This window comes from Ranitomeya imitator, chromosome 3, assembly GCF_032444005.1.
Source record: "Ranitomeya imitator isolate aRanImi1 chromosome 3, aRanImi1.pri, whole genome shotgun sequence".
In the NCBI taxonomy this organism is placed as follows: Eukaryota; Metazoa; Chordata; class Amphibia; order Anura; family Dendrobatidae; genus Ranitomeya; species Ranitomeya imitator.
In genome coordinates, this window is record NC_091284.1 from 433,839,243 (window position 1) to 433,854,106 (window position 14,864).

Below are 14,864 nucleotides of genomic sequence, written 5' to 3' on the forward strand. Positions count from 1 at the left end.
CCCCTGTAGTATGCTGTGTGCGCTTTCCATGCGCATACATTAAGTTTGTCCTAATCATCTGAATGGGGTTGTGTTGGTAAAAAACACATGGATTTCTACAAGTTTAAAGGGAACCGGTCACCTGAATTTGGCGGGATTGGTTTTGGGTCATATGGGCGGAGTTTTCGGGTGTTTGACTCGCCCTTTCCTTACCCGCTGGCTGCATGCTGGCCGAAAAATTGGATTGAAGTTGATTCTCTGTCCTCCATAGTACACCCCTGCGCAAGGCAAAATCGCCTTGCGCAGGCGTGTACTACGGAGGACAGAGAATGAACTTCAATCCAATATTGCGGCCAGCATGCAGCCAGCGGGTAAGGAAAGGGTGAATCAAACACCCGAAAACTCCGCTCATATGACCCAAATTCAGGTGACAGGTTCCCTTTAGTTTAGATGTAAGATACAGTTGAAGACATTTCTGCATCACAATCTGCCTTGTGTGACTCATACAGTGATGTAATGGCACTGAACAGAAGTAATTTAAAGGGAACCTGTCAGCAGGTTTGGACAATATAAGATATGACCAGCACCTTTCAGGGCTGATATACAGCATTCTATTATCTACTATATAATTGTCTAAGGGACACTTCCGTCTGTCTGTTACGGAAATCCCGCGTCGCTGATTGGCCGCGACCAATCTGTGACGGACACAGTCCGGCTGCGAATTGGCCCCTCCCTCCTCCCATGCAGTCAGTGCCCCCTCCCTACTCCTATGCAGCATCAATAGTAAAAACATATAAAAAAATAAAATAAATAAAAAAAAAATCATTATATACTCACCCTCCGATGGCCCCTGGATCCAGCCCAGGCCTTTCCCGCTCCTCGCACGCCGCTCCGGTCCCCAGAATGCATTGCGACAATGACCGTAAATGACGTAGCGGTCTCATGAGACCGCTACATAATCACGTGTTATTGCCGCTTGGGAACGGACCGGCGCGCGAGGAGCGGGAAAGGCCTGGGCTGGATCCGGGGGCCGCCGGAGGGTGAGTATATAACTATTTTTTATTTTAACTATTTTTTTTTTTTTTTTACAGGGATATGGTGCCCACATTGCTATATAATGTTTGGGCTGTGTTATATAGTAACATAGTTAGTAAGGCCGAAAAAAGACATTTGTCCATCCAGTATATAGTACGTGGGCTGTGTTATATACTGCGTGGGCTGTTATATCCTACATCGGCTGTGCAATATAATACGTGGGCTGTGTAATATACTACGTGGGCTCTGCAATGTACTGCATCGGCTCTGCAATGTACTGCGTCGGCTGTGTTATATACTACGTGGCTGTTATATACTACGTGGTAGCGACTGGCGCACTCCGGCCGCGAATTGGCACGGGATTTGAACCACGCTTCGCTAATTGGTCGCGCCCGGCCAGCCGAATTGTGTATTCATTGTATTATTCTAAAATATTCATAAATAAACTACATATATATTCTAGAATACCTGATGCGTTAGAATCGGGCCACCATCTTGTACTGTATATCTGCCCCCAACCGACCTGTAAGAGAAGAAAAATAACTTTTATTATACTCGCTTGTGGGGCAGTCCGGTCCTGTCTCCCATATTCTTGCGATCGCCATCCTCATTCTTGCGGTTCACGCGACACTGCAACATCCACAGTCTCCTCGGTACAACGCTCTTGCACAGGCGTAATTCTCTGTCCTGTTGAGCACAGTGCAAAGTACTGTAGTACGCAGGTGTCGGGGCTCTTTGACCTTTTTTGGCACCTGTGCACTGCAGTACTTTGCTGTGCCCTCCCTCAACACCATAGGTAAGTACTCCTGCCAGGAGCGCGGTGCCGAGGAGACACTGTGGATGATACAGGGTCGCGTTATCCTCATGAAGCAAGCAGGAGGGTGGCGATCGTAAGAAGATGGGAGGCGCCAGACCAAGACCAAATTCGCCCATCAGACCGGACCGCACTGCAGGTGAGTATAATAAGTTATTTTCAATTCTTCCAGGTCGGGTTGGGGCTTATATACAGTGTTATAAGATATGGCCATCACCTTTCAGGGCTGATATACAGCTTTCTATATCGGCCAAAACTGCTGACAGGTTCCCTTTAAGCCCAAACCAAGGCACTAGGTGGAGAATAATCATGGAATTGGTGTGCTTGCAGGGAATTGCCTCTAATTTTAGCTATGAAGAAAAGAATTCTATTTCTTTAGTTATGAGAAGAAACAGCGAAGATGGGACACTAGTAGCTTGCATAAAAGAGCACACACTGTCATTTCTGGAGAACTAAGCTTTAAATTCCAAGCTCCTTTACTACTAGTGCTGTGGAAAAGCTTATTTCAGGAGCTGGTCACAACAGTAACTGTACGTGGCTTAACCCCTCAATGACTGTTGATACATCTTTCTTTGGGGCTAAGGATTAAATAGCTGCCCTGATAGGTGTAAATACAGTAGGGGTCAGCTACTTATTGTACTGGATACCCCATTCCATTGACTATGATCGGTTTTAGTACACATTGTGGTCGTTTAACCCCTTTGATATTGCTGTCAATTGCGACAGTGGCATCTAGATGGTTAACAAAGGTAGAGAGCTCCCTCTAAAAGCCCCATAACAAACCAAGGCCTTAATGTTTGCCTTGGTGTACAGTGGTCTGTTATTGCAGTGCGTGAGACCAGTGCTCATTGAATGAAATTTATACATGTCCTGTACTGGGAGAATTTTTTTTTACATTTTAACTAAAACCTATAAAAAAAATGTAAACAAAAAAATTGGTGAACCCTGTTTTGCTATTAAAAATGCAGTTTTAATGTAAAAACTACTGTATATGCAAAAAAAACCATACATGTAACTTATACCTGTCCTATTATAAAGCATGCTATTTTGTAAAATGCTTTTTAGTGTGAAAAGTAGCAACACAAGCATAAAATAAAATCTATATAAACCAGGCATCTTGGTAATCCTATGGAGCTGAAGAACAAAGCTGTCTTATCTCTTTCATTGCACAGTGAACGGAGTATAGTACCGTCACATTTAGCGACGCTGCAGCGATCTAGACAACGATGTCGATCGCTGCAGCGTTGTTGTGTGGTCGCTGGAGAGCTGTCACACAGACAGCTCTCCAGCGACCAACGATGTCGAAGTCCCCGGGTAACCAGGGTAAACATCGGGTTACAAAGCGCAGGGCCACGCTTAGTAACCCGATGTTTACCCTGGTTACCATTGTAAAAGTTAAAAAAACAAACAGTACATACTTACGTCATCGCTGTGCCCTGCTTTACGGCCGGTCGGCGCTGACACAGTGCAGGGAATCTGACGCCGAAGGACAGACCGGAATGTAAGTATGTACTGTTTGTTTTTTTTTTAACTTTTACAATGGTAACCAGGGTAAACATCGGGTTACTAAGCGCGGCCCTGCACTTAGTAACCCGATATTTACCCTGGTTACCAGTGAACACATCGCTGGATCGGCGTCACACACGCCGATTCAGCGATGACAGCGGGTGATCAGCGACCAAAAAAAAAAGGTCCTGATCATTCCCAGCAACCAACGATCTCCCAGCAGGGGCCTGATCGTTGGTCACTGTCACGCATAACGATTTCAGTAACGATATCGTTGCTACATCACAAAAAGCAACGATATTGTTAACAAAATCGTTATGTGTGAAGGTACCTTAACAAACAACCCCTGAATTATCTGCTCCGTCACACCCAGCCTATTGTCCCCTCCCTGACAAGGCCATTATTTATTTATTTTTTTTGACTAGTGACACTTTGTGGTAATAACTCTGGGACGCTTCAACATATTCCAATGATTCTGAGAATGTTTTTCGTGACACATTGTACTTCATGTTAGTGGTAAATTTTGGTCAATATGATTTGCGTTCTTGAAAATGTCTAAAATTTGACAATTTAGCAGTTTTCAAACTTTTAATTTTTAAGCCGTTGGGCCAGATAGTTGCATCACACAACTTAGTTTATAAATAATTTACCACATGTCTACTTTACATCAGCATCATTTTTTAAACATATATTTTTTTTAGGGACCACATCCCATTTCAAGTGATTTTGAGGAGCCTATATGACAGAAAATAACTAAAAGTGACAGTATTTATTTTAAAAACTATACCGTTAGAGTGCGCAAAACCACATTTAATTAAAGCAATGTGGAAATGAAAATTTTATTTTTTCTTCCACAAATATTGCTTTAGCACCAAATGTTGCACTTTCAACAGGCTAACCATGGAAAATAAAACATAAAATTTGTTACGCAATGTCTCCTGAGTACGCTGATAGCCCATATGTGTGAGGAAAACTACTGTTTTGTCACACGGCAGGGCTCAGGAGGGAAGGAGCGCCAATTAAATTCCGGAGATAAATTTTGGCTGGAATAGATTGCAGCTGCCATGTCACATTTGAAGAGCCCATGACATTCTAAAGCGGCATAGAGCCCTTCAAGTGACCTCATTTTGCAAACTGCCCTTCATGAAGAATTCATCTAGGGAATAGGTGAACATTTTCAACCATCAGTCGCTTCAAAGAATTGTAGAACATTGGGCTGAGTCATTGGAAAACTAAAAAGCAAAAAGTTTTCAATTTTTTTTTCAAAATTATAAAAAAGAAAATGAACAATAATATTTCTTATACAATTTCGCCTGAGTACACCAATACACTCCATATGTTGTCAGCCACACCTCTAAATGAACGTACAGCTTAGTTTTCCTACAGAGTACCTGACATCAGGTTTAGTAATTTTCTTTTGTTATCCCTTCTATGTAATTGTTTATCCCATATTGTTTTATTCCCATTTTGTATCATCTTTGTATGATATTTTATAAAAATTGCTTATTTTTCCTGATTAGATTTCTAAAATTGGTGGTAACGGCTAATAGTTCTTTTTGTTATTGTGGAGTTGGCTGTGACTGTACCTGTGTGTATGTACAGTATAGATCAAAAGTTTGGACCCACCTTCTGATGTAAAGATTTTTCTGTATTTTCATGACTATGAAAATTGTACATTCACACTGAAGGCATGTGTGAAACAACTGAAATTATGTTGTATATTCTAGGTTCTTCAAAGTAGCCACGTTTTGCTTTGATGACTGCTTTGCACACTCTTGGCATTCTCTTGAGGAGCTTCAAGATGTAGTCACCAGGAATGGTCTTCCAACAATCTTGAAGGAGTTCCCAGAGATGCTTAGCAGTTGTTGGCCCTTTTGCCTTCACTCTGCGGTCCAGCTCACCCCAAACCATCTCGATCGGGTTCAGGTCTGGTGACTGTGGTGGCCAGGTCCTCATGTGAGCCAGTTTCTTTGTAGCGCTTGATGGTTTTTGCAACTGCACTTGGGGACACTTTCAAAGTTTTCCCAATTTTTCGGACTGACTGACCTTCATTTCTTAAAGTAATGATGGCCACTCGTCTTTCTTTACTTAGCTGCTTTTTTCTTGCCATAATACAAATTCTAACAGTATATTCAGTAGAACTATGAGCTGTGTATCCACCAGACTGCTGCATAACACAACTGATGGTCCCAACCCCATTTATAAGGCAAGAAATCCCACTTATTAAACCTGACAGGGCACACATGTGAAGTGAAAACCATTTCCGGCTTCTCGTCCCACAAAAGAAATCTAGGGAATTCTGCTATCCCAAAACCAAATGCCCCTCTCTTCTGAGCCCCACAGTTGTGCCTAAACCATATTTAGTGTCCCCATGTTTGACACTTATGTAGCAATGATAGCCTGCCTAATTTACGAGTATAGGTCTCCAGAAGCATGAGATGGGCATAATGTACAATATACGGGCAGTACAATAGCAGATTTGCAATTTTCACTCCCCAACATCCACTGCTTGTTTAAGGTTAGCATCCATGGAGTTAAATCATCACTACAACTGTAGATACATTTCCAAACGGGTATAATTTCCCAAATGCACTTAAGGGGGCATTCTGCTCTTTTAGCACTTAGCAGCTCTGTATATGGAATCCGTTAACTCTTCTAGGAAAATCTGCCCTCCCAAGTCACGTGGCTAAGCAGGACTGTGCAGCCACATATGGAGTGTTCTCTTGTATGACAAATTTTGGTGCCATTTTTATCCATTTCCCTTTGTGAAAATGTAAAATCTGAGGCTAGAACTACATTTTTGTGGTAAAAATATAATTATTTTTTCTTCCCAGCCCAATTGTATAAAATTCTGTGAAACACCCATGGTGTTAATATCATCACTGCACCCTTAGATGAATTAATTGTGAAGTGTAGTTTGTAAAATGGGGTCACACATGGGGGAGTTCTGCTTGTCTGGCACTTCATGGGCTCTCCCAGTGGGTTATGGCACTCCCAGACAATAACTGTAAAACCTGCAATATAATATGTCTCTCCTTCCTTTCTGAGCTTTGCTCTGTGCCTGAAAAGTATTTTCCGATTACATGTAGGGTATTGGCACACTCGAGAGAAATTGCACAACAAACTGAGAGGTCCATTTTTTCCCATTAACACTTAGAAAAATAAAAAATTTGGGGCTAAAACATTATATTAAAATTTGGGGTTAAAACAACATTATAAAACATTATATTAAAATTTCCTCACCGTCTAATGGTTTAAATTTCTGTGATCCACCTTTGGTGTCAACATGCTCACTGCACCCCTTGATGAATTACCGTATATACTCGAGTATAAGCCAAGATTTTCAGCCCAAATTTTTGGGCTGAAAGTGCCCCTCTCGACTTATACTCGAGTCACGGTGGGTGGCAGGGTCGGCGGGGGAGGGGGAGAGAGCGCTGAGGCATACTCACCTAGTCCCGGCGCTCCTGACGTTCCCCCTGCCCGTCCCACGGTCTCCGGGTGCTGCAGCTCTTCCCCTCTTCAGCGGTCACGTGGGACCGCTCACTAAACTCATGAATATGGACTCCACTCCCATAGGGGTGGAGCCACATATTCATTCCTCTGAGCGGTGCCAGACTGCAGTGACCGCTGACAGAAAGAGCTGCGGCACCCGGGGATAGTGTGACAGGCAGGGGCAGCGTCAGGAGCAGCAGGACTAGGTGAGTATTATATTCACCTGTCCCCGTTCCAGCCGCCGGGTGCCGCTCCATCTTCCCGGCCCCGCTCCGTCTTCCCGGCGTCTCTGCGCTCTGACTGTTCAGGTCAGAGGGCGTGATGACGCATATAGTGTGCGCGGCACCCTCTGCCTGATCAGTCAGTGCAGAGAGACGCCGGAACGAGACGCCGGGAGCTGCAATCAAGAGAGTTGAGTATGGCTTATTTTTTTTTTTTATTATTGCAGCAGCAATGGCACAGATTTATATGGAGCATCTATGGGGCAAAAATGAACGGTGCAGAGCACTATATGGCACAGCTATGGGGCAAGAATGAACGGTGCAGAGCACTATATGGCACAGCTATGTGGCAAGAAAGAACGGTGCAGAGCACTATATGGCACAGCTATGGGGCAAGAAAGAATGGTGCAGAGCACTATAGGCAGTTATGGGGCAAGAATGAATGGTGCAGAGCACTATATGGCACAGCTATGGAGCAAGAAAGAACGGTGCAGAGCACTATATGGCACAGTTATGGGGCAAGAATGAACGGTGCAGAGCACTATATGGCACAGTTATGGGGCAAGAATGAACGGTGCAGAGCACTATATGGCACAGCTATGGGGCAAGAAAGAACGGTGCAGAGCACTATATGGCACAGCTATGTGGCAATAATGAACGGTGCAGAGCACTATATGGCACAGTTATGGGGCAAGAATGAACGGTGCAGAGCACTATATTGCACAGCTATGGGGCAATAATGAACGGTGCAGAGCATTATATGTGGCACAGCTTTATATGGAGCATCTTATGGGGCAATAATGAACGGTATGGAGCATCTATTTTTATTTTTGAAATTTACCGGTAGCTGCTGCATTTTCCACCCTAGGCTTATACTCGAGTCAATAAGTTTTCCCGGTTTTTTTGTGGCAAAATTAGGGGGGTCGGCTTATACTCGGGTCGGCTTATACTCGAGGATATACGGTAATTGAGAAGCGTAGTTTGTAAAATGATGTCACTTATGGGGGTTCTGCTTTTCTGACACCTCAGGGGCTCTGCCAATGTGACATGGCACCCTCAAAGCATTTCAGCAAAATTTGAACTCCAATATGAATTATAAGTTTGAAAATTGCAAAATTTTTGAAAAGTTTCCCATATTTTCACTAAAAAGGCAAGTCATATCAAACCAATTTTACCATTGTCATGAAGTATACCATGCACAAGAAAACATTCTGAGAATCTCTGCGATATGTTGGAACAGTTTCCAGAGTTACCTCATAAAGTTACACTGTTCTGAATTGTAAAATTTGGCCTGATGAGTAAAGCGAAAACAGGGTGGGTTAGGGTTTGAAGGGGTTTATGGAAAACTAGATGGTCGCCGATTTCTAACGCATCGGGTATTCTAGAATATGCATGTCCACGTAGTATATAGCACAGCCCACGTAGTATATTGCCCAGCCACGTAGTATATTGCCCAGTCACGTACTATATTGCCCAGCGACATAGTATACAGCACAGAGCCACGTAGTATACTGCCCAGTCACGTAGTATATTGCCCAGTCACGTAGTATATTGCCCAGCCACGTAGCATATTGCCCAGCCACGTAGCATATTGCCCAGCCACGTAGCATATTGCCCAGCCACGTAGCATATTGCCCAGCCATGTATGTAACAGATTAAAAAAGACTTAAAATAAAAAATAAACATATACTCCCCTTCCGAAGAGCCCCTTGTACTTCTGGCGCTTGTGTGCGGTGCACGCGGCAGCTTCCGGTCCCAGGGTTGGTATGAGCACAGGACCTGTGATGACGTCGCGGTCACATGACCGTGACGTCATCGAAGGTCCTTCTATCATAGCATCCTTTGCACCGGAACCTGCCGCTTGCACTGCCGAGGAGATGACGCGACGGCGGAGGGTGAGAATAACCCTTTTTTTTATTATTATTTGTAACATTAGATCTTTTTACTATTGATGCTCCATACGCAGCATCAATAGTAAAAAGTTGGTCACACAGGGTTAATAGCTGCATTAATGGAGTGCGTTACACCGCGGTCCATTAACTCTGCCATTAACCCTGTGTGAGGGCTGACGGTAGGGGAGGACGGATCGGGCACTGACTGTAGGGAGGAAGGAGCGGCCATATTGCCGCCGGACTGTGCTGGTCGCTGATTGGTCGTGGCTGTTCTGCCGCGACCAATCAGCGACTTGGATTTCCATGACAGACAGGCCGCGACCATTGAATATCTGTGAAAGACAGCCAGACGGAAGTGACCCTTAGACAATTATATAATAGATGATAATTTTCCATTTGGAGGTGTATATACCATACATTCACTGTGCGTTCCCAATAACTGGCCTAGTAGTGGAAGCAGCCGCAGATTCATCCATCACTCATCAGTCAATTGCATCTTTGGTGCACAGGTTGAAAAAAATGTAAGGATCACACTTGGGTAATAACTTGTTGATTTCCACCTAGCGGAAGAGTCTTGATCTCCCAGATAAAAACCAATCTCCTACATTTCCATTTGTTGCTCTGTCTCATTCACCATTTAGGATAAATATGTGATGCTGTCCTTGTTTGCCCACATTTATGAGCACAGGAAATAAAGCACAGGGCTGCTGATATAAAATCTGAAATGGGCTTCCTCTTGACATCGCTATGCGGTGGCGGTGCTGGTCTCTTCATGCTGGGTCTTCCTCTTCGTGCACTGACAGTGTGCTCTTTTGCCCGCTCGTTTCTTCTTGTCATTGCATATTGCACCGCGACATAATCTACTGTGCATACCTCTGAATTGACATAATTCGACATAAGCTCAGAGCAGGGGCAATCCCAGACCCTGAAACGGAGGTCGCTGATGACGCAGATTCTCAAACGGTGTCCTCAAAAAGGAAGTAATAAAAAAACAATAAAAATAAACACTATATTAGAAAATGGATTAGATTATGGCAGTAAAAAGGCATTCAGGATGAAAATGAATGTGTTTTTGGACCACCCCTTTAAAACCTTTTGTTTTGTGCACCTATTTTTCAATGGAATCATCTTGTGGATGGCACAGCTTCCCACTGATGCCTCTGCAGCACACACGCTTCTAATGCGCAACCAGAAAGGCTAGAAGCGTGCTGATCCCAGGGATGTACTGCTACCCTGCCACTCTTCATCTTCACTATCACACTGGTCTGTGCTCAGATTGCAGTGAAAATGCTCCGATCGGGGCAAAGACCAGTGTGATAGTGCTAAACATGGAAGCTGCAGAGCGTCAGGGAAAACCAGCACTGATGAATGGCGGTGGAGCAGCAGTATGTCCCCGGGATCAGCGCACCCTGACTGCACAGATCTGAACATGGTATCTGAATAGTTAAACTACTCTGCTCAAAGCAGATCCATCACTTCTGTGCTGTGGATTGTCATGGTGCCATTAGGTATGGCAGGAAATGGCGGCGACTTTTTACTGATAGTCGTATTAGCATATCATTTCTCATGGTAATATAAGCAGCCCTTTCTCTTAAGGATTTTTGATTACAATTCAAGTAAAACAGAGGGTAATTTTTCATTATATTTTCTCTTTAAAATTTATCGATTTTGTGATATCCATGATTCCACTTTTTCTTCTTGGTGCTTTGACTTCATTATTCAGTCTCGCATGTGTATTTTCTAGTAACAAGTGTCTGTTGTGTGTGTTTTTTTTTTTTTTTTCCACCAGGGGCCTGAACATCCTAATCCAGGAAAACCATATACAGCAAGAGGATTCCCTCGTCACTGCTATCTCCCAGACAATGCCAAAGGAAGATTGGTAAGCTCCAAACCACTTCTGGGTGCCTGTATTGGTTTATTCCAGCACTTTGGTCATTCACAAAGCTACTACTAGATCTAAATACATTACAATATTGGTACAATAAATACGTTTGACATACTGACCTGTTATTGACTACATGTTTTACACAGCCCCATAAATACAATAATGTCACAGTGCCATCTAAAAGACCGCTGATATATTGCATACGTTTATGCAGGCAAGGGAACAAAGCTAAAAAGCGGAAGGAACGATCTTTTCTATTTCTAAATAAAGATTTATATTTGTTTTTGTTTTTTTAGTTATCTTTAGGTCTGTTTTTAACCCTTTCACGACCTGCGCCATACATGTATGTCGGATGTAAGTGTATGGAGCAAGCTCACGAGGTGATCTCGCCTCATACTCTGCAGGCAATGGGTGTGTGTTACTGCCAGGCCCTTTCTCTAGCAATTATGGGTGTCAAACTCTGATAGCTGTTTTAGCAACACACAGGCATGTGGGTCGCCTCATGCCTCACGCTTGTTACGCGATCATATAATCCTTCTGTTCCAAAGCTATCCTTTTCCAATTGTTATGCAGTTGAGGCACAAGTGCAGGGATTATCCTGCGCTTTCAGTTCTCCATCCTCTTTCCATCTTTCCCCACCTATCAACATTCAAAGCTCCCACTTGTCAGGTCACTCCTAATCTAGTGACATGCCTCCCCATTCTGAAATCTCACTCTGGCTCCTTAATTCGCAGTGATGCTGGCGCAATTACCTCCTGAAATCATGGCTCGCTTTGTAAGAGACTGGATTAGGGCTATGAATCTGTGCATACACTGCTTCTTATGAGAAGACAACCAGAGTAGGGTATGGCAGTGCCTGTGTGAGTTTTCGGATTGGGGGAGGCAGGTCACTTTGACGTTTCTTGAAGAGACGTCACTTGTTTCTGATGGTGGCGGGCGGGCAATGATGCCATAAAAGGTATAGCTGTAATCTGAATCACAACAACCTAACATCGATGTGTTTTGGTTTATGACACAAAAACCAGTTGACCGTTTTCCCTTAACATTGGCTTGACCAGCTGATTTTGGTGGGATTAGCCAACTATCTAATGTGGTTATGACCCAACTTTCTCCCAAGTCTCTGACTACGTCTCCACTCTCTCACTTGAGAACACCTGCTCAGGGAAGGTGTGCATGTGTATAGGGGGTGGGAGAAATTGCTGTTGGCCATAAAATCTTGGGCACATGGGTTGGCTTTAAACAAGCTCTAATTAATGGAATGATGTATGTGTAGAATATGAAGAACATCTCTCCTTATTTTGGAATGTATTTATTTTCCTTTAGGTACTGGAACTCTTAAAGCTGGCTTGGACCAGGAGGCTGATTTTCACGATTGGTGTTTCCAGTACGACTGGTGAATCGGACACCGTAGTTTGGAATGAAATCCATCACAAGACAGAAATGAACTCTAACATAACAGGACACGGTTACCCGGACCCAAACTACCTGGACAATGTTACTGCCGAGCTTGCTGCTCAAGGGGTAACAGAAGATTGCTTAAATATATAAATGACTCTTTGGCTGCCTTCACAGGAGGTGTTCATTCTGTTCATGTAAATGATGCCTTAAAGATTTGGTTTAAGTTAGCATTATATTTTTTGTAAAGCAATACATATTCAAAAAAGGTTTACAAAAAAAATGCTGGGGAAATAATGGCTTTCTTTGTACAAGACTGGCATGTGAAGTCATAGAGCCAACCCTGCTGGACAGGGACCAGCCATTCTAAATGTTCCACCATATGTTTAGTTTCCCTGCATACGGTATATGTAACATCATTCAGTAGTCATTGTGTATATGAAAGGAAGAATGCAGATTTTTTTTTTTTACCAATCTTTACCAAGATTGAGGCAATTCAGACGCAACATTAACATGGATTTTTGTTGCTGTTTATACAAGGTACTTGACGAATATGACAAAATTCAGTCTTGACTGGGTAAGTGGTAGCTGGCTTTTGAATCCTCTCGGAGCCCGAGCCAAAACTTGGAAACTTGTTTTGGCTTTTGTGCCATTGGCTTGCTATTCTGTTTGATTCACTGAAAATATTTAGTTGTTTTATATTGAAAGTCTGTATACAAACTTTCAAAAATGTATGTTTATTGTTAAAGTTAACTATATCAATTTAACAGCAGCACATAAGAAGTAAGTTGCTTCTTTACCAACAGCTTTTTATAATAAATATATACTTATTACTTAATAAAAATTTTATGGAGGGAAAAAAAAACCTTTTTGAACAAGTTCTTTAATACCTTGTCAATTTTTCTTTTTCAAGTTACACTCATTTTAAATGCACATATTATTAAGTATTTATTCCAGTCCATAGGATAGGGGTTAGCTTATTGATCAGAGTACAGTGGCCTGCTATCTCCAGCAGTCTGATTCTGGAATATTACATACATATTATTCGAGCACACCCAAGATCCTCGGGTAACACGTTAGCAGAGCACGTTCGCTCATCATTACTAGTGAGCACCTTCAACCCACAGTGCTTTACAGAATTTTACAATGTTGATCTGTAAAAATGAAAAAAAAAAATTTCCCCACAAACGTTTTAGCCCCAAATGTTTTCATTTTCACAAGGATAGCAGGAGAAAATGGACAACCAAATTTGTTGTGCAATTTCTCCTGAGTACACCGATACCCAATGGTTGAAAACTACTTTTGAGGCACAGTGCAAAGCTGTCCAGCAAAATCTGAACTCCAATATAGCACGTCTTCCCTTCTGTTTTGAGGGTGCCATGTCACATTGGCTGACCTAATTTTGCAAACTACACCCCACTAATGAATTCATCTTGGGGTGCAATGATTGTATTTACACATGTGCCTCACAGAATTTTATACCATTGAGCGGTGAAGAAAGAAAAATGTTTACCACTAAAATATTGTTTTAGTTTTTAATTTTTCGAAGTGCTAGTAGGAAAAGATGGACCTCAGTTTGTTGTAAAAATTTGATTGTGCCAATAAAACTACATGTAATCAGGAAATACTTTTCAGGCACCGTGCAAAACTCTTGAAAGGGACGGAGCGCCATATTATAGTGCCAATTTTACTGCTATGATTTGTTGGTACTCAGATACTCCATAAGTGGTCGAAAACTACTTTTGAGAGACAGAAGGGAAGAAGCACTATATGAAAGTAAAATCAAAGTTGCCGTTGCAGAGCCCCTGATGTGCCAGAACAGCAGAACCCCCCATAATGGACTCCCATTTTACAAACTACACCTCTCAATGAATTCATCTAAGGGTGAAATGATCATATTGACACCACAGATGTGTCATAGAATGTAATAACATTGGGCAGTGAAGAAGAAAAAATAAAATTTTACCACCAAATTTAGTTTTAGCCCTATATTAACATTTTCACATGGAGACATGGGTAAAAATGGCACCAAAATATGTCCCACAAATTCTGCTAAATGTAGAAATACCCCATATGTGGCTGTACAGTACTGCTTAGCCACACAGCGACACTTGGGAGGGACAAAGCGCTGTTTGCCTCCTGAAGCACAAATTTTCCTAGAATAGTTTGCGGACTCCATATACAGAGCACCTAAGTGCTAGAACATGAGAATCCCCCCTCAAGTGACCCCATTTAGGAAATTATACCCCTTTTTTGGAATTTATCTACAGGTATTGTGGTGATTTTGACTCCATGGGTGTTTTCCAGAAGCAAGCTGTAGTAGATGTTGCTTAGTAAAAATTGCAAAATGCCGTGGTAGTTTCCAGTATGTTATAGAGCTTGTGGTTATGAAGACACGCTCCCGTTAATTAGGCAGGCTGTCATCCCTACAGAAATGGCAAACATTATTTTCATGGTCCTTAATTACAGACAATTGATCACTTCAATACTTTGTTCCACATATTTCACATTGGTGGCTACCATGCAAAAAGGAAGTGAGAGGAGTTCAAAAAGAGGTAAAATAAAATTGAAATCTTTATTAATAGCATGAACATATAAAATTGATTAAAAGGACAGGGTGTAGGCCTCCAAAAATTGGAGGGGGT

At 42.5% G+C, this 14,864-nt stretch overlaps 1 protein-coding gene across 4 annotated transcripts in view; it reads left to right on the plus strand.

Moving 5' to 3' along the window:
* The window catches only part of DTX2 (deltex E3 ubiquitin ligase 2), a 176,335-nt gene extending 162,958 nt beyond the window's left edge, over positions 1-13,377 (plus strand). For 2 of the 4 annotated variants that reach the window (XM_069757295.1, XM_069757298.1), the window contains 2 exons: positions 10,729-10,818; positions 12,148-13,075. In XM_069757295.1, the coding sequence (XP_069613396.1) occupies positions 10,729-10,818; positions 12,148-12,372 (315 nt within the window). In that variant the 3' untranslated portion in view covers positions 12,373-13,075. Of the gene's footprint in view, positions 1-10,728; positions 10,819-12,147 lie in introns of all 4 variants that reach the window. The other 2 variants (XM_069757297.1, XM_069757294.1) reach the window with 2 other exon arrangements.
* The last annotated feature ends 1,487 nt before the right edge of the window (positions 13,378-14,864 follow it).